This window comes from Jaculus jaculus, chromosome 4, assembly GCF_020740685.1.
Source record: "Jaculus jaculus isolate mJacJac1 chromosome 4, mJacJac1.mat.Y.cur, whole genome shotgun sequence".
NCBI classification, from domain to species: domain Eukaryota; kingdom Metazoa; phylum Chordata; class Mammalia; order Rodentia; family Dipodidae; genus Jaculus; species Jaculus jaculus.
Genome location: NC_059105.1, coordinates 166,253,605 through 166,274,334, shown reverse-complemented (window position 1 = coordinate 166,274,334; position 20,730 = coordinate 166,253,605). Strand labels below are relative to the sequence as shown.

Here is a 20,730-nt window from a genome sequence, read left to right as displayed (position 1 = left end):
TGGTAAAGTTGGACTCACTGCATCTTTCCTGTCAAAACAGTGTTAGGTGCTGGGAGTGGTCATCTTGTCATTCCAGCACTTGGGAGGTTGAGGCAAAGCCATCAGGAGTTCAAGGTCAACCTTGTATGTATGAGCTCAAGGTCAGCCTGAGCTACACAAGACCCTGTTTCAAAACACCACAGGAAACAAAAACAAACAAACAACAAGACAACAACAAACAGCATCAAGAACTTTGGCACAAAATTAAAAAAAAAAAAAAGTTAGTGACTTATGGCCACACTGACAATTTATCTTGATGGCATTTGAACTAAGAAAAATATTACACCTTATTTCACCATCCACATCAAAGCTCCAAAGGTTTCTTTCACACGTAACATTAGCCAATTGGGGTTCAAATGAATTGGTAATTTGTAATCGTAGCACCCGGAGGAGCAGAAGGGCTGCAAAAGACACCGTTTTGTGCTTTCTTGCCTCAAATGATCCTGTTCCCATGTGCATGTTCCTGCTGCCCTGGCTTCATCAGGGGCAGGTGGACCTTTCTTGGAAGTGTCCACGATCTTTATGGCTCTTGGATGCTGTAAGGGCCTAAGTCCTAGAAGAATAAGCTTTTACTATTAGTAATGATCTTGGTTGTTTCATCTCCTCTGTGGCTCAGGGAGGAAGATACCTTCACCTGAGACAATTACCAATCAGTGGATGACCACACCACAAGTCCTTAGGGAGAGTGATGTCTGCTCCCACAGTCCTGTCTGGGGATAGACAGTACACAGAGTAATGTAGCAACCTTGTAAATAATGGAATTCAAAGGGTCTGTTTTACAAAGCTTGGACCCGGATGCGTTGTCCTTTTAGAAACAAAGAAAGAATGTGGGATTTGTGTCACATGGTGGAGGGAAGCACTTGGAGGGTATGAAAGGTTATTTCCTCCAAGGGTCCAGGAGTCCAGATAGGTGTGGCAAGTGCAGCTTTAGGAAGACCCAAGGAAATAATGAGGTGGGAGGAGATTTGACCTGGTCAAATGCTTCATGTTAAGAGATGCTACCTGTCAGAACCCTGCAATGCATTTGCTTGAGTCATCGACAGGCAAGAGCCCTGTCATTGGGCTGGGACTATTCTAAAACATACAGCCCTGCCAGGATCATCTCTTAAAGATATATAAGGTAAGAGGTCAAGAGAGTGTGTCAGAATAGGAGATCATTTGCTCAATCCCAGGGATTTAGAAATGCATGACTATGGAAAGCCCTACAGGGGTCATGGGTCAGATCAAAGACTGTTTGTTAATAAGAAAGTTCACAATTTGGATTAAAACAGGGTCGAATGTGTTATGCAAGTCACTATCACACATTATTGAGCTAAATTAAAACTCAAATGTGAAAGACCATCAACTATCTATGTGAGATCTTAACTAACATACAGAAGGTAACACAGACAAGGACCATACCTTTTTGCTTGAAGTGCACGGTGGTGCCAATTTCTAAAAAAAGAAATATTTAGCAAAACAAAAACAAACAAAAAATTCTTGATCAGTTAGAAATAAACATGAAGGTGGTCTGGCACTCCCCCACTATAGGAGAAGAATGAGAGAGGAGGGGGAAGGCAAGTTTAGTAGGAGCTGAGACTGAGAGCGTGAGTGAAAGGCGAGTGGAAAGAGATTGCCGAATTGGAATAAATGTGAAACTGGAGATAGAAAAACAAGAAGAATTTGCAGTCACAAATCACTGGTGTTACATGCTATATGCATGTAGGCAAGTGTCATGACACCAGCGTGGACGAACTTCCACATGGCATGCGGCCATTGAATGTGCCTGTTCCCGAGCCCTGGCCTGTCCTACCTTACGATGCCACTCTAGTCAACTGCTTATGGTTCTACTGGTAACAGGCACGTCTGCTCACGCGTCAAACCTTCCCCCTTGCTGAGATGCATCTATAATGTTCTTCACCTAGACCTCTGTATCGTTCCTCCCGGCTCTTCACCCACATTCCTGCTGAAAAGCCATCAACCCAGGAAGGTTTCACTCTGCACCTTTTCAACAATAGTGTTCACTATTATTTTCTATGTTCCTTTATGGCACTTTGCTAGTCCAGGTGACAGTTAATTTTCACCTGGCATTGTGTTACACATTAACTGATTTTCTTAGGTATGGTTCCCCCTAAACACTGTTAGGACATATGCTCTATGTGGGCAATAACAGTGTATGTCTTGTCAAGCATTCCATCTCTGCTTGTATATATAAATGCCAAGGACAAAAGAGACTTTATAGGTCAAATATTTAATTTTTATTTTTTAGGTATCCTTATCAATAAATCACCATACTAGAGGCTCGAAATATGGTTCAGTGGTTAAGGTGTTTGCCTGAAAACCCTAATGACCTGAGTTTGATTCCCCAGTACCCACGTAAAGCCAGATATACAAGGTGGTGCATGCTTCTGGAGTTGGTTTGTAGTGGCTAGAGGCCCTGGTGCATGCATTCTCTCTCTGTCTTTCTTCTCTCTTTTTCTCTCTGCTTGCAAATAAAATATTTTTTTTAATTATTATTTATTTATTTCACAGAGAGAGAGGGAGAGATTATGGGCGTGACAGGCCCTTCAGCCACTGCAAACAAACTCCAGACACATGTGTCACCTTCTGCATCTGGCTTATGTGGGTCCTGGAGCATCAAACCTGGATTCTTTGGCTTTGCAGAAAAGGGCCTTAACTGCTAAGCCATCTCTCCAGTAAAGTTTTTCTAGGGTACCTCCTTACATCTCAGTACCAACTTAATGACTTATCAGATATGAAGGCTGAAACTGACTATGGGATACAAATTTTCTCTTCTGCGCCTATAAGGTCCTAGCTCTACATTCCCAAGAAGATAATTTCACTAAAGAAGTGACTTGACGGCTTCCTTGAGCCAGCAAGGGCCTTTGGAATGGACACCATTCACCCTACAGCCATGCTTGTAGTTCATGGTTTTCTTTCTTTTTTAAAAAATTACTTTTATTTATTTGAGAGAGAGAGGCAAAGGGAGGGAGGGAGAGAATGGGCACATCACAGCCTCCAGCCACCGCAAACAAACTCCAGATGCATGCGCTCCCTTGTGCATCTGGCTTACGTGGGTCCTGGGGAATTGAACTGGGGTCCTTTGGCTTTGCAGGCAAATGCCTTAACTGCTATGCCATCCCTCCAGCCCTGTTCATGGTTTCTTATCTTTACGGGATGAAGACCTAAATCTGCAGCCTGGTATCTGTGGCTCTCCTCACTGCCCTGCCCCTATAGCTTCACCAACATCTGTTATCTTACCAGCTCTCCTTTACTATTTCTGATGGTGTACTTTCTCTGCTGGGGGGGGGGGGTGGGCAGGGACGGGGCTCTTGGCTTCATAAGGAATCTCACCCTTCCTTCAGAATCTGCCTGGGAATCTTCCTTAGTCTCCCTGATACAAGCAAGTCTCTGGATCGCATTTTTGTTTGTTTGTTTATATTTATTTATTTGAGAGCAAGAGAGAGAGAAAGAGGCAGAGAGAAAGAGATAGAATGGGTATGCCAGGGCTTCCAGCCACTGCAAACTAACTCTAGACACCTGTGCCCCCTTGTGCATCTGGCTAACATGGGTCCTGGGGAATCGAGTCTCGAACCAGGGTCCTTAGGCTTCACGGACAAGCACTTAACCGCTAAGCCATCTCTCCAGCCCTGGTTTGTTTTTTTGCATCTCATGCTTCTCAGTATGAATTTCTAGCATGGTTGTTTGATGGGTTGATTAAAGTCTTTCTTCCCCCACTGGACTCTGAGTTCCATATAGTCTGCCACTATAGGCCAGTGCATGACAGGCACTCTGAAGATCTAGGACCACTGAAATACATCTTCCTGACTTAAAAACCAGGGAATCTGAGTAGCTAAATTCGTTCTTCTCTGATGTAGCCCAAGAGGTCAGTTCTTTGGAATCAGGACCACAGTTGCCAAGCCCAGAATAATCTATTAATCCCTTTCCTCATAGATTTTATTTTTTCATTTGCCCATCTAAAGTAGTCACTAGAGGAAGCCTTGCATAAGGATAATTCCTATGACAGCTATAATGGGGGCACAATAGTCCCCATTTGTGAAGCCTGACAATGTCTGTGTGTAGTTACGCATTAGTAAAACTAGCCATGCTAGTTCTAAAAGCTCCCTGCTCCCATGTCTGTAGGTAAAGACAATTTGCCTGAACTGGTCAGATGTCCAGAGGCTCACAGGCTGCACGTTGTTTTATTCTGTGATTACTGGTGCATTTCAGGGGGTGGCTATCCCCTTTAATATTCAAAGCGCATCCCTGTAGACATCCCCATTGACAAATGCTTCACAGTGCAAGTTCATACAGTAAGGCAGTGAGTTTTCTCCTAATAGCCTCCAGACACTGAATCCACAGTCGCCCCGGAAATGAAGCCAGCTTCTCTTAGTAAGTAAGTCTCGCCTGCTGACAGCCTCTTTTTCATGTCTCATCGCTTGACCACTGTCTTTTAAATTGTATGGTAAACCCACTGCCACTGGGTTCCTTTCCCAATGGCTGCTTGGACACTGTTTCATTGAAATTCCCAGCATTGCCTTCAGATAGATGCAAAGAGTAAGTGTACACCTAAACAGGAGAAAACAGGACGAGAGTTCACACAGGCAGCAAAAGTCAGGGCTGGGACTGAAAGTCAGGGTCCCTCCTTTTATGTCCAGAGCCCTCCGTTCTGTCCTCCAATACTCTGCTGGGGAGGTGGCTCAGTATTTATGATTGCTTGTGGCACAGGCCTGAGTGGCCTTGATCACCTTGACCTGTGTTCCTCAGCTGCCACATCATCAGCTGGGCACAGAGAGTGGAGACAGGGGAATTGTTGGGGCTCGCTAAAGCTCTGGGTTTATGGCTCTGTCTCAAGGAAACAATCAAATGTGCAATAAAGGAGGGCACCTGACATTCTCCTGTGGCTTACACACACACACATCTGTACACACATGTGCATCCACCATACACACACACACACACACACACACACACCACTACCACTACCACCATTTGATACACACACACACACAAAAACACTACTGAATATTTTATCCTATTAAGCAAATATCTTAAAAACACGTATGAATTATTGCTTGAAATATTTTGTAAAAACTTAATTTCCACTTAAACTTTAGCAACTCTTCCCTCTTCTTACAAACCATTGATTTCTTTGTGCTACACTTAAAAAAACAACCTTAAAACTTGAAATTATATTTGCCTTTGGAAAATAGAAAAGAGATGTTATTTTTGAACTATTTCTGACTTGTTCTCCTCTGAAATAATAGATCTTTTTATTTTATTTTACTTATTTTTGAGGCACAAAACTGGATAGTCTGAGCCTCTTTCTTTGTTTTTATTAATTTATTCTTCATTGACAATTCCATAATTGTAAACAATATCCGGTGGTTCACCCTCTTTCTCTGAAAACATGGTTTTGTGCTGTCATCGTGTGGTTATTGCAGGACATGCTCCTGTGTGCTGTCTAAAATAACCATGGCTGTCCACGAGGTGGCACTCCTGAGAGAAATAACTTTTTTTTTTTTTTAGAGATTGGGTCTTGCTCTAGCTCAGGCTGACCTGGAATTCACTAGGTAGTCTCAGCGTGGCCTCGAACTCATGGTGACCCTCCTACCTCTGCCTCCCGAGTGCTAGGATTAAAGGCGTGCGCCACCACGCTTGGCTCTAACTTTTTTGTTTGTTTGTTTCTGTGCAGAGGCATGAAAAGTTGCTCTTCAAAAGAGGCCATCCGGGCTGGAGAGATGGCTTAGCGGTTAAGCACTTGCCTGTGAAGCCTAAGGACCCCGGTTCAAGGCTCGGTTCCCCAGGTCCCATGTTAGCCAGATGCACAAGAGGGCGCACGCGTCTGGAGTTTGTTTGCAGAGGCTGGAAGCCCTGGCGCGCCCATTCTCTCTCTGTCCCTCTATCTGTCTTTCTCTCTGTCTCTGTCACTCTCAAATAAATAAATAAAAAAAAAATAAAAAGAGGCCATCCCTATTATGATAAACTTTTTATTGTAGTCCTTGAAAACTGAAATGTTTATTTCCAGTGAAAATGTGATCTTACACTCTTGACAAAATTGCCTGGCCGGGGCTATTATAAGTTTATGCCTTTCATACAAATTTCTCCTGTAATATTGTGCTTGCTTCAGGAAAGATACTTAACAAGCAAGTGTAGCAGTACAGGCTAGAAAAATAATAAGAAAGACAGATCTGCAGTAATTGAATGGATGAACATTGGGGAATTCTAGTGCTGAGAATATTCTAGACATTTGCAGAGAGCACATTTGTCAAATGCTTAAACCGTAGCCCCTGATGCAGTGGCAACAAGGCAGGAATCGCACACCAGCAATGGCAAGTGCCTGGCAAATTCATTTATACTGATCTGTCTTTGTCTTTTGATTTTCAGATTCTTTATTTCTCAACACTTCAGACAACACTGCCCCTTCAAGACAGTTGATGACCATCTCTTGTGGACACTCACAATATGTCTTTTTCCTTACAATGTCCTCAACTTGGATTTTTCTAGTTCAGAGTAAACGTCCAATGCACTTCCTGAAACACACACCCCAGGACATGAATGAATGAGTGAATGAATACTTTAAGACGTTCCTTAGCTGAATTTCTGGAAAGGAGAGATTGTACTTTTTGGAATCATAGTGCCTCAACCCTAAAAACAAGGCCATTGTTGGAAGTTGAGTCATTTGAAGAGCCATATGGGGCAAAGACACCCCAAATTCTGGCCACCAAAAAACATTTCCTGGAAGGTTGAGCTTTACTTCAAAGTATTTTTATGATTCCTAAAAAATTAAGGAAATAGAAACTCAAGCTTCTTATAGTTCAAAGCTTAGAAAATTAATTCTTTTCTTTTACCTCTGGTCTTTGCAAATCATCCTCTCTTCCTCTCTTCCTCCTTCCCTTTATCCTTCCCTCCCTCCCTCTTTTTCTGTCCTTTTCCCTGTCCCTCTCCTTTCTGTCCCCCCAAATCAAAGGTAAGGGATTTCAGTTAGGGAACTCCATCATTGTTTTGGGAGACTTTCATATACTATTGTAGCTGGAAAATCTTTTAATCTCTGCTACTTTTGGTTTGTTTCTTTGTTTTTGGGTTTTTGAGGTAGGGTTTTATTCTAGCCCAGGCTGACCTGGAATTCACTATGAAGTCTCAGAGTGGCCTCAAACTCATGGCGATCCTCCTCCCTCTGCCTCCTGAGTACTGGGATTAAAGGCGTGTGCCACCACGCCCGGCTTTAACCTCTGCTGCTTTTGAGTCCTGTCTGGGGGAAGCAGTGATAACAGACTCCTAAGAGAGGATCCAGCTGACTTCTACCACTTTGACTCTTGGAGACTGGCCCTTTCCCTCTAAGTTACTAGGAATCATTCTTTACATGGAGCTGCTCAGGAGAGCACAGGGTTTCACGTTATTTGTAGTTGTTCTAATACCAGGGGTTAGCTTGAATACATATGCCTCATTTATCACCTGATGCAGTCTCATTCAAATAAAGAGACACAGTCTGTCCTTGTGTGTGACCAACTCTTCCTGTAAGGCCGGTCCTCTGATGTGCTGGTGTAGGCTTTCGAGCATGGAGCTTGACATGTTACTTAGAGCACAATATTCTTAAGGATGGCATTTTTTTTTTTTTACCCCCTGTGGCAGCATGAAGAAGAGTATGCTTTTGCAGGAGATGGAGCCTCCACGGTGAGTAGAGAAAAGAGGGATGGGGATACAGTCATTAAGATGTTTAACAAAAACGAGGAGGAAGTCTGACTCCTGCCTTTCCTCCCTCTCTGAGGCGGAGAACCAGAGCATGGAATATGCCTGCTTCCTCCTCAGAAATCTGTGGGCTTTGGTCTCCTGGCTGCTTTGCATGCAACGAGGTTTTAAAAAATAAAACCTTTATTATTATAATAGCTTAAAATAGGGACGTTTCTTCCTCCATTCGGGTTTGGAAGCCACACTTTGGACGTTCCTCACCTGTTCCTCACTGGCCTCTCTGCACAACGCCAGGGCATTGAGACGGACACCTTCTACTCACAAGTAGGAGGGGCTTTGCTCTGGCCACAGAGAAAAGGCACTTCCTGGGGTGCTCAGTTGCATTGCTATTCACATCTTTTTCGCTATTCACAACATTTGGTTGTCTTCCATATTTGGTATTCATTTCATAAATCCTCGTGTCCAATATTTCTAGAAGAATGTTTTCTAACAAACACAGAAACCTTTCTGGGTCCAGTTAAGTGAGGCAAAGCCAAAACAGAGAAAGCAATCTGAATACCAACTGTCTTGTAGTTGTTGTTATTATTGTTATTATTAGTTTATTGTACTTGGATCAAATCCAGGGCCTCACACGTTCTAGATAAGTGCTCTACCCATGAGTGACATCTCAATTTGAAGTTGTGTTGGCCTAATTCTTGATAGAAAGAGAAGATAGAGACAGAATTGGTCTTCCAGGGCCGCTAGCCACTGCAAATGAACCCCAGGCACATGCACCACCATGTATATCTGTCTTACATGGGTACTGGGAAACTGAAACTGGGTACTTAAAGCCTTAAGTACTAAGCCATCTTTCTAGCTCTGTTGGCCTATTCTTTTTTAAATTTAATTTTTATTAACATTTTCTATGATTATAAAAAAAATCCCATGGTAATACCCTCCCTCTCTGCCCCCACTTTCCCCTTTGACATTTCATTCTCCTGTTGGCCTATTCTTAAGTGGACCATTGTTCTAGTAACTAAGAGAAAGTATCCTTTCCTAGCCAGTCATCCATATCTGAGAAAGAAAGTTTTTCTCTATTAGTTAAACTTGGGCCAAATAGGAATCCCATACTTTCTTTTCAAGTGTCTCTCAGGGGCTTTTTCTCCTATAGCTGACTATAATCAGAAAGGAATTTTATCTGGCTCAAGGAATGAATAAAGATTACCAAAATGCAATCTTGGCATCAGGTGCTAACTCCTAGAATGAATGAGCAAACTGGAACTAAAATTAGTGTTCACATAATTTCTTTATAAAATGTGAATAAAATACTGATACTTCATTCAGTCTCATCAGTTCAACCACCACCAAACCTCCCTAAAATGTCCCTTAATGAGTAGAATGAAAAGAATATTTTAAAAAGAGAAAAAGGAGTTAATTTTATTCATTTATTAATTTAAAAAATATAAAGATAAATCTACAGAAGGGGAAATACTAATACTTTGATGTAGAAGGGGAGAGTAGATGCTCTCACATCCAAAAAGGGGGCATGTTGCAGTCAGGCATGCATTGCTGGCAGAAATCACCTGACCAAGAGCAGCTTGTGGTGGGGGGGGAGAGGTCCTCTGACCATTTGAGTGACGGGCTTAGATTTGTAGCAGACATGGCCGCCTCATCTACTGCCACGATCTCGGCTCCATGGCCTTACTGACAATCACAAGAATTGCAGTTCCACTGAGCACTACCATGTTAGAAAGGACTTCATGAAGTCTCTTCCACTAAGGCAGCTTTTTTTTTTTTTCAAATCTGATTGATCCTGACAGGGAATCAATGAATTAGGGTGTTCCTGAGGGCCCCCGGACTCACGTTTAATAAAGGGTTGTTCATGGGCTACGTCTTGGAAAGCAAATAAAACATTGGAAAACGTTAGAAGCGAGCTCACTGGTCACAGCCGTCAGTGAGGTGCTCGTGACGGGACAGTCAGCTTTGCTCTAAAGAAGAGTGAGTGTTCCTGCCCTTTTGCCTAGAATGTGCCACTCTACCTGTGGGTGGCACCTTGATCCTTCGTCCCTCGCTTCACAAAGAGACCAGTTAACTCACTTATAACTGTCCTTACGTATGATCAATTCTACCGCCCAACCTTCAAGCCACTTAGTTGTTGCTTCCACACAGCCATTAAAACAGTAGACAGACTACAACAGTTGTGTTTTAAAAAATACACATCTTTGGTATATTTTAAAGAGATGTTTATACCTTCATTGATTTGACTTGTTAAAAAGGATTAACGGCCCAGGTTTGGGTACTTCCCTAGTGAATTTTGTCTGTTTTTGGTTTTACTTGGCTTGCTATTTCTGAGCTCCAAATTGTGGATTTCCATTTAAACATACATTTTAGATTCGAAATCTCAAGGGATTCAAGGCCGTCTTTAATCCGTGTAATGTGAGTTTTCATTTTGTATGTTTCAAAATAAAAATAAAAAAAAAAAAACATTCAAATACCATGCAACGAGACGACCAGCCTGCCGAATATGAACGCAGGGATAATAAGTGAGTTTGTGAGATTTCCCCGGGGCTTTAGAGCTCCTGGAAATAGGAAGATAACGGATTAACAGGGTGGTGTGTTCTGAGTTTCCTCTGTGCTACTGAACACCGTGGTGTGGATGGGTGAGGGCCACCTGCTTGGGGCCTTTCCCAGAGACTTTACTCCTTAGATTTCCAGAACACCTCAGTAGTGATCTTACTCAGTACCTACAGCTCCTAAGGGGCTGCTGTCTCTGCAAACAGAACTCTACCCAGGTTCTGAGGTATCTCCCTGAAAATACTGATGTCTCCTTATATAACCCGACTATTCTTACAGCTAAAACCAAAATGGATCATGCTTGCTCAGCGGTTAAGGCACTTGCCTACAAAGTCTTATGGCAAAAGTTCAATTCCCCAGTACCCACGTAAAGCCAGATGCACAAAGTGGCGAGTTTTCAGTGGCTGGAGGCCTTGGAACTCCCATTCTCTCTCTCTCTCTCTCTCTTTTCTATCTCTGCTTGCAAATCAAAAAACAAAACAAAAAAACTATCATGGAATCCCTCTGTAGACTCTGTAAGCTTTCTTTAGACATTCTGCTAGAAAATAGTCAGTATAATCCAGAAGATCAATCTCCCATCGTCACCACCATACCGTACATGATATCTATGCCTGTCTACATGTTCAGCCCCCAAAGTGGTCTTTCGTGTAATAGAAGTGGAAAGGCCTGACCTGTCTCCCTTAAGTCCTCTCCCTTCCCTTCCCCTCCCCTCCCCTTCCCACTCCCTCTTTTGCCTTCCTCTTTCATTGCTTTTGGCTTGCTTTCTGGCCAAATACAAAAGCTCACAAGCAAGATACCTTAAGATAGATTTTTCTCCCCTTAGAGTTTTAAGAATTAATTAGACTTCATATTGAACCCTCTCAGGTCACTCCTTCCTGGATATTAGACTTTTGTATGCACTGTCATATTTTGCTTCTTTCTTCTTCTCCTCTTGCTGCCTGGTAAGCCTCATAGTCGTCAGGAAGCAATTGCTGACCAGCCTCTCTACCGTGCCCTGTTGGGTTTTCTTCAAGCACCTTATTGGTATCTGACCTAAATATAACAACGTTAACTGTGGCATCCTTAGTCCTTTTCATCACGGACCTTTCCACCTGGTCTGTGAACTTTCTTTTCACCGAAGTTGCTCCTGGCTTGTTGGCCTCAGTGACCCCAAAAGGCCAGCTCAGAGCACATTCTAGGATAACATTCTTCTTGAGTAAATAAATGGTGTTCTCACAATATTGGGCATTGCCAAATCAGCTTAGTTTGTGCCCTAAACTAGCTTTTACTAATGACTGAGAAGCATCCTTACTGTGTCTCTGAGGATCAGTGGTTACAAGGGAAAGAAGACAAAATCACTAAAAGAGACTCTACAAAGCAAAGACCAAAGTAAGAGGACAGTGCTAAGAAGTTCACAGCTGAGAAGACAGAATGGGAAGGTTGAGCCCCCCAAAGTGCCAATGAAACCATGTTCTCTTTTGTGACACTGTTATTCAATGATACACTTACCTGCCTTCTGGGATGCCAAGTAGATACTTTTTAAAATTTCCCAAGTTACTCTACATTACAGTTTGCTAGAATAGTGCAAGTCATTGCTTAGTTTCTGCTTTCCAAGCACCCCCAGCTTCTCAATCATAAGAAATTACACATGGAATTGTAAAAGCATCATCGAATGGCCAAGCAACTTTCAAACCTTCAACATGGCTGGGGATGCTTGCTTAAAGCCGGGTGTGGGGGGTGGGGGATTGAAAGAGCACACAGGGTAGACAGGATGGACAGCCAGAGGCATCATCTCCAATCGCCTTTCCTCTTTCCCACCTGCCAAGCCTTGTAGGATGCCGCTCTGCCCAAAACAGAGTTCTCTTGGGAAGTTACAAATATCATACTGGAAATACAAGGATCATAAGGTAAGGTAAGAAACGTAGACTGTGAGTATGGAGGAGACACAGGTAGAAATGGGCAGATGCTCTGGTCAACAGCACAGAAACTAAGTAGCAATGTGTGGGATTTAAGCATGCACGTGTGTTACTGAGATGTGGGAAGCATTTTCTTTTTACCAAGAGCACCATGATAAGCAGACCGCTGTAGTGTGCTATGGTGGTCTTGGCTCCCTGGTGTCCAATTAGGAAGTGTAATAAATGGTTTGTAAGGGCTCTCGTCCCCCTGATTTGTGGTGGGTATAAGCAGGCAATTCTCTGCAGAGTCCTAGTGAGTTGTCCACTGTCTCCCTTGCCCCATACATCTGGCACGTATGAACACCTTAAATTGGAATTCCCATCTCATTATGTCACGCTGTGTTCTTACTTGGCAAGTGTGTTTTCTCACAGCAGTGTGCAAAGGGAGATGTAAAGTGGGATGATTTACCCTGATTTTTTTTTTTTTCCTATTGAAGTGCTCATTTCATTTAATACCTACAAATAATTTATAATGATGAAAGAGTGTGTTGGAGACAGAGGGACTGTGTAAGGAAGTTGTTACTAAGGTTGATTTGTATCGTGCGGTTGTGGAGGTTGCTATTTTCTCCACAGAGATGAGACAACGGCGTTGTGGTGTTTTCATGGTGGTAAGCCAGTGTTTAGACTGAAAGGCTAATAGATTCTATGTTCTCCAAACTTTTCCTTTGGTTTTGCTTGAAGGCTGTGCAAGAGAATAGGTATATGGGAATGCAGGGCAAATATGGAAAATAAAAACATGCAGTAAAAAGATGAGAAGTTAACATCGTAAGAAAAAGAATGACTGATGACAGAGGAAGGAGGGACTCAAAGGACAGAGTAAAATTATGGTTTATATTAGGGAGAACTATGGAGTGACACTTGTCAGGGCCTGGAACATTTATGACTTGGTCCTTTGTGTGTGTGGAGGGGGCTTACGGGGGGATGCTCAGGATCAAACCTTCACATGCCAGACAAGCACTCTTCTAGTAAGCTCTTTAGTATCTTTCTTTTTCCCCTCTCATTTAATACTTAACACCACTTCTTTTAAGGGTTTCTCTTCTATACCATGTCCAAGAACCTGGAGGTAAACTCCCAATGAACCTCCTGGCTGTGCTCAGCACTGGCTGAACAGCATGTGATATGCACCCCAAGGCAAGCCGTTCTGGGGTGTTCTGAGAGCAGAGGACCCAGTGGCAGTCTCCTCTGTCCATTCAGGATCCACCCTCGTCACACCCGGAGAGGCTGGATGCCCACGGTTTCCACTACAAATCACATTGAGCTTTTCTCAGGGAGCTTGTTTCTTTTAATTAAAAAGACAAGACTGCCAATTACTTAAACTTAATTCCCAAATGTAATTGTTACTTTGAAAGATTCTCCTTTTTTTTCCCCATAAAGCTCATAAAAGAGTAATATTTCCATCAAATTAAAATTTAGTAGAAGCTTGGGTTTTCAAAAAAATACATAGATAGATAGATAGATAGATAGATAGATAGATAGATAGATAGATAGATAGATTCACTTTGAAATCTTAGCACAGCAAGGCATGAACACAGACAGGCTGAGGACCCGCGAGGGCTGAATCGTATCAGCAGAGCTAGACAGAAAATGGTTCTAGTACTAAAATTTCTCCTACCTATAAATTGATGCTATAGATTTTTTTTTTTTTTTTGCCACTTAGCTGAAGCTAAATGTAAATTCAGAGGAAATAACACTTCCAACCTGCTGTTGAACATTGAAATAATGGTGTGTATAAATTCCACATGGATTCTTGTTAGCAAATTTTAACAAGAAAAGCTGAGGGGATAGATCGGAGGAAGAGTAGAAAGGCGGGAGAGCTAGGGCATAGAAATGGGCGGAAGAACTTCCTTTTTACATGTGCGTCGAAACCACTGGTTCCCAGTGAGTGACTTGCTGATTCCACATGAGATGTGGAATGGTGTGGCAATAATGAGAGTGCACTTCCGCACCAGTCAAGAAAATCAGTAGGACATCAGACTGTCACTCCCAAACAAGGAGCCAAGGCATCAAGTATGAAGACCAACTCTTAATTAGTTTCCTGAGCATGAAACAGGGCTAGTGATATTCCTATAAATCTGTCTTCCTTTCTTCACGGCTACCTGAATTCTATCAGTGGAAACAAGACTCTTGTTTCTGCCAGCAAAGAGAAAGGGAGAGAAGGATGTAAAAACTGAACCCTTCCTAGGACATGGTTTGTATCTTTGACTGGGGAAATGACAAGTTCTTTAGCTTGATGACTTTGGATTAGCATATGGTAATGTGCATGGTGGTCAATCACTGAGAAATGTATGTGCCACACAATATGGAACTGCAATTTTTTAGCTTCTTTTATTTGCTCTATTCTGGTATTAGTAAAAAAAAAAAAGAAAGAAAGAAAAGAAAAAAATTGAAAGTTTTTTTTTTTTTTGCTGTTAGACAGCTTGATTTTTTAAACTTCTTAGCAGTGTGGGTATTTCAGACATCCTTGAAGTCCATAATTATCAGACAGCAACAAAGCCAAGTCTACCTAATGGGCACACGTCCATATGACATAAGCCCATCTTACTCTGTCTCAGGAAAATACCCTTAACAAAAAAAACCATAGAAAATATATGGGACTCAATATGATTATTTCAACTTCAATGTGCTTTCTTTCTGGAATGTGAAGTTCTCGTTTATATATTATTTAAAATGCCTCTTTGAGTTTGTAGGCATGAAAAACACAGTTTCCCATTTCTCAGTTGGAAAAACTGAGTTACAAAGAACACTTCCTATAATTATCTATAATTAATGGAGGTGTATATGTAAAGCAACCTGCATAAGTGTGTGAAATTGGATGTGTCAACGCCACATAAATCTATAATCTATTTATAGCCCTGCTCATGGTTTTGACAAGACGGACGCTTTCATGTCACTCTACCTGTGAGTCACAGTACACATCTCTCTGTGTAGTGAGCATATTTGAATGTGGTCTTTGTAAAAATATGTGAATATTATGGTAACTATTACGTATATAAATATTGTAATGTGTGACATGAATTAGGTGATTAAAATTTGTTAGATGTCTATATAACAAGCATTATGAATGCATACATGATAGTTATTTGTAATACATTATAAATTTACATATGTGCCTAGATGTGGAAAGTGGTATATTGGCATTTGGGCAAACTCTGATGATTATAAAATTGTGTGGAGGGAACGAATGTTAATTTCTTAGGGTTGTTGGGATCAAGTCAATATACATGCAAAAGTTAGCACTTCATTGGTAAGTGAGAAACCTACTAAATATGTTAGCTGTTATTACTAGGATTGCCAATGTGGGATGAGATGAGACTATTCCACTAAGGAGACAGAAAGAGACATATTTCCAGGATGATATCCTCAGAAAATAATTGAAAATATGGATATTTTCCAGTGAGATCATGTCAGGATTTCCCTCCTATTTTCCAATCCAGGTTTTTTTTTTTTTTTTTCTTTTTTCTTTTTTTCTTTTGAGTTGGGTTTCAAGATTCCAGTCTATCTCCTTGTCTCTTGTAGATAGAGCTGGCTGTTTGGAGGCCCAGACCTGCCCATCAGAACCTGCTTCTCTTTGAAAGACAACACACCAGGCTGACTTCAAATTTATGCAAACCTGCTTTGTTTGAGGTTTGGATTTAATTTTTTTAAGCTTTAATTTTTTGGGGGGGTGGGGATTGTTTTGTTTTCAGAGAGAGCTTTAGACAGCTGTATTAATCATGCAAACCCAGCCATGTGCAGTGTGTTTTATCAATGGAAAAACAGGGACTGACTGGCAAGCAGCTGTGAACAAACCCAGTGCAATGCCTGAGCGTGGAAGATAATCTCAACATTCCCCAGATCCACTCGCCACACAGGGTTAGTGATTGGAAAGGCTGTTCACTTGGGAAAAAATAATCAGATGGGAGGCAAACAAGTGAGACACATTCCAAGCTTTTTTTTTTTTTTTTTTTTTTTTGAAGAAGCAGTGATTGGAGAAGGATGGGCCCGTGGAGCTCAGAGAGCCATATGCTCAAGGGAAATTTTGCTCACAAGCTGTAAAAACAAAACAATGGTAGTTTGTCCTTGTATTTTTTTCTTCTTTCTCCTGATTTTAACTTCCTAAGATTGATTGCACATACTCACACTGGAGGTCCTTCTCAATGAGAGGGCATCTCCAGCTATGCTTCCAGTGAGGAGAAAGCACAGACACACCTCAACCAGATGAGAGGAACATTATCCCTGCCCAGATTCAGGGGCCCCAGGAAATGATATAAGCCAAATGAGGTGAGAAGAATTCCACAGGCATTTACAGCTGACTCTCTCCTCATGTTACAATCCACTGGATTTCCTGCAGTGATACAACCAGAGGTGTTTATGCAAATGTATGCAACTCGGGACCAATTTCAGAATAAATAAACCGAAATTAAAATCAGTGAGGGAACAGAACGCCTTTCTAAAAACAGATCCATGAAGGGCTACTACTTATTCTCCTTTTTGATTTCTATATGTCTCTTTTCAATTAAGGAGCAGAGGAGCAAACTGTATTTGTTGTTTCGTGTGTGGCACTGAGGGAAAGAGCATTTGAAAACCACTAATTGGTCACAGCCCAGGTACATCCTCTTTGGAGTCATTTCAGTATTATTATCATCACTGTAGACTCAGCAGTGTGTTCCTAGACAGCCAGAGGAGCCACGCAGAAGGGGATGAGAGGAGTGACCTTCCAACGAGACAGAGGCTAACAGTGAGGCAGATGGAAGGAAACATGCAATTCTGCTGGGCTGAAATTAGGAGGGAAAGTTCTCCTTTTCAGGCTGGGAGAACAGGAAAAGATCACAATGACTTCTTTCTACTTTCAAAACATCTGGAGGAAATCAGTTGGTCCAAAATTCTTCGTGCCATTTAAATCGAATATCTGTAGGTATGCGGTTCACTCTTCAGGGTTGAAACTTAAGATAGGTCATCCAAATAGATGACAGCAACCTATAATGCTTAATTAAATGAAAGAATCATTCACTGTAGCTGTGACCACAGTGGGGCATACATTTCTTAAATATTTGGATGCTACATTGGCTCTCTAAAGGATTAGGCATTCTTCTTTCCAAGAGAAAGCACACTCCACATAGGTGGCCCTCTTTATGGGAAAAAAGGAGAAGTGCAACTGGATCCCTAGGAAGTTAGTGTCTTTGTGAAGAATAGGGGGTGGTTTTCTCCAGCAACTTCTTACACCAGCTACCCCACTTCTCCATGAACAGCTTTTCAATTTTCAGTAGCAGAAGCCCAAAGTATTAGTAAGAAGGTAAACTATAGTCTCTAAATTTATCAGATCTAAGGAAGCTGACTACAGTCTACATACGACGTAACATTAAACTAGGGTCATTCTCCAATCAGCAACTCAGCTTGTGGGAAATATAAAGTTCAACAGAATTCCACATGGTCCATCTCTAGGTGAGGCTGCTCTTCAGTATCTGAAAGCTGTCCTTTGTGACTACCACAGCGCATGATCAGATAAAGATTTGCGTCTGTGGCTGCAGAACGGATGTCACAAAAGAGACCAAGCATCGCCGTGATATTGTGCAGAGCTCATCTTGGTTGGGGCATGACCTCTTTGAAAATGCTATCCATCGGGACAAATCTGTTTTCCATATCAAGATGTTTGAAAGATGTCAACATGATAAAACGGTGTCAACCTCTACAGCAACACTTGAAGTTCACTGTCTCAGAATAATTGTGGCATGTCAGGAATTCAAGATGGAATATGTTCCATGAACACCAAGCTTCGTGGCAAGGGTACAAATACAGATACATTTTAACAATTCTATTTTTGGTGGCCAGGACAAGAAATAAATTTCATTAATATTTGGGGGATGTGTTTTACTTGTTAGAGATCTTCAAAATTTTTAGACTCAAATAGTGTAGACTTACTGAAAATTATTAAGTTGTTTTGTTAATCTTAGAAACCTTGTACTCCTGATCTCAACTAGCATGAAAATAAGTTTGCATATATGCAAATACATACAATGCATTATTGACACTCTGAATATACGCGCAAATTTGTTCTAATTTTTAGCTTGGACAAGTATTAATGAAACATGATCCATCTCCAAACTTATGAAACAGCAGCTTCCGTTAATTCTGAGCACATTTTCTTTATAGTGTGTATGATAATCTTATTTAATTGGATTTATTTTTTTCACACTAGGCCCCGCATGGCCTAGTTTCCATTTTTTTTCCCCTCTCATCTTTGAGTGCTATTTGCAAATCACTTTTCTGGAATTTAATTTTAATGGTAGGTTGGTTTCATTTCAATTTTTTGTATTATTTTAATTTTATTTGCCAATTTGCCTTTAAATAGCCTTAAGCTAGAATGTTGTGGCCGCAGCTTGCATCTAAATGCGATGTAGGAGGCAAAATTTAATTTGGTTATGTAGAAAGTTTTATGAAAAAGAATAAAGAGTGACTGGTGTTCTTTTTCCTTATTTGTGCTTTCTAAAGTACATGTGTTTAAAAGGGAAAACACATGAGTTGGCCAAGAGCTTAGCAACAAGTAGTGGTCGTGGGCTGGGGAGATGGCTCAATAGGTGAGGCACTGGCCTGCAGAGTCTAATAACCTGGGTTCAGTTCCCCAGTGCCCACATAAAAGCTGGATGCACATGCGTCTGGAGTTCATTTTAGTGGCTAGAAGCCCTGGCAGGCACGTGTTGTCTTTCTCTGCTTGTAAATAAATAAATAAATAAGCACTGTTTTTTAAAAAGTAGTGCTTATGTTGTAATTTGGTTAATTTTAACTTTTGGAAAATATATTTTGATAAATGATACTAATAATGACTTTGAATTCAGATTGCATAAAGATGTGAGGATGGCCAGTGGCAAGATTTATGTCCCTCTGTGGATAGGGGATTCAGAGAATGTGGGTGCTGTATGGTTTCAGTGAGCTCACTGTTACCTAATATAAATACATATTGAAAGAAAAATGGTCTCTGAATTTGCAATTGTTTTCCAGGGACTGACTGACTCGCCTGTCTGTCAGGTGGCACGCTTACTACATGTCTGGTACCTCAGTTGATGCAAGACAAAGATCCATTTTCTTTTCAGTTTTTAAGGGGGGAAATGACTTCTATTATATGTGAATTTTGTGAATGTGCTTTCCTGTTCTGTATGTTTTGCACACTAAAGATGTTGGAGAATGACCCGGGAAAATAGCTAGAGTGACAAAAATCATACTGACCTTGAATGGGGTGGGGAATTGTGGGTAAAACACGCTCTAAAGGGGAAAAATGGTAAACATCATGGAGAGTTGAAATACATACATGCACACACACACACACATATGCATCTTTCTCAAGGTTATTTACTCAAATAATTATAAATCAGATGAATTCCTATGGAATCATATCTTCCAGAAGGTTGTTATTTGCTTTCTTTTCTATTAAAGTATCAAAGAGAGATATTAGATACCACTTTTTCAGAAGCTTAGCAAGAATAGGAAGACAACATACCACAGTGGAAATCCTCCATTCAGGATCCTAACCTTCATTGTAAACCCCCAAAGCAAGATTTTAGGGTTTTTAAAAATATTTTTCTTTATCTTTATTTATTTGAGAAAGAAGTTGATAAAAAGAAAGACAGAGAGAGAGAGAGAGAGAGAGAGAGAGACAGAGAGAATCGAACCTGGGTCCTTAGGGTTCACGGATAAATGCCTTAACTGCTAAGCAATCTCTCCAGCCCAAGATTTTAGATTCTATTCTTTTTTGTTTTAGGTTTTCCAAGGTAGGCTCTCACTCTGGACCAGGATGACCTGGAATTCACTATGTTGTCTCAGGGTGGCCTCAAACACATGGCGATCTTCCTACCTCTGCCTCCCTAGTGCTGGGATTAAAGGTGTGTACCATCATGCCTGGCTAGATTTTAGAAGTTCTAGAGATAGAGTAAAAGAGGTTTGTAAAATGGTGAAATTCATCTTGCTCCTGGTTCTTGTCTGTTTGGCTCATGGCAAATGGACATACAGCAGCTACTAACTTTCCCCTCTCTCAGCCTTACGGTTTCTATCAGCTATGGCCAAGCACCAGAAAAACCTCTTTTGGGAAATGCTAGTTCAACTTTTCTGTCAGAGTTTTATTTCTGAATTAGTGATACCAGTGCAAGAGTAATGTCCTCACAATATGTTCCTTGAAATGTTATAATTTTATTTTCAGTCCATTGCTTCATCTCACCCTCTTTGTATAATACAATCTCATCTGAAATTTGATTGCCCAATCAATCATACTTGAAGATACATCCTCTTGAGCAGTGATTTTCATTTGAAAATGGGGGTCTTAAGCTTATGAATCTCTCACAGTCTTATACACGAGCTTCTACCTGTAAACTAATGTACTGATGGAATTTAGGCTTTATGGTGCCATGCATATTTATCATTAAAATTCTTGGTTCAACACTAAATCCTCCCTGAGGCTCATTCGCAGGGTAGAATGGTGTGGTAAGAATAGGGTGCATTACTTGCTGTCCTTGAACATGGCAGTGGAAGCTCATCAAACTTTTCTACATTCCTCCTCAAAGCTAATTTG

General features: G+C 41.2%; 1 protein-coding gene across 3 annotated transcripts in view; it reads right to left on the bottom strand.

The window, feature by feature from the left end:
- LOC101603243 (limbic system associated membrane protein) overlaps positions 1–20,730 on the bottom strand; it is a 2,270,239-nt gene that overhangs the window by 8,994 nt on the left and 2,240,515 nt on the right. For 2 of the 3 annotated variants that reach the window (XM_045146785.1, XM_004666854.3), the window contains 2 exons: positions 19,395–19,430; positions 1,441–1,473 (listed from right to left, as the gene is read on the bottom strand). The exons of the other annotated variant lie outside the window; for it this stretch is intronic. In XM_045146785.1, coding sequence (XP_045002720.1) covers positions 1,441–1,473; positions 19,395–19,430 — 69 coding nt within the window. The remainder of the gene's footprint in view (positions 1–1,440; positions 1,474–19,394; positions 19,431–20,730) is intronic. 3 annotated transcript variants of the gene reach the window in all.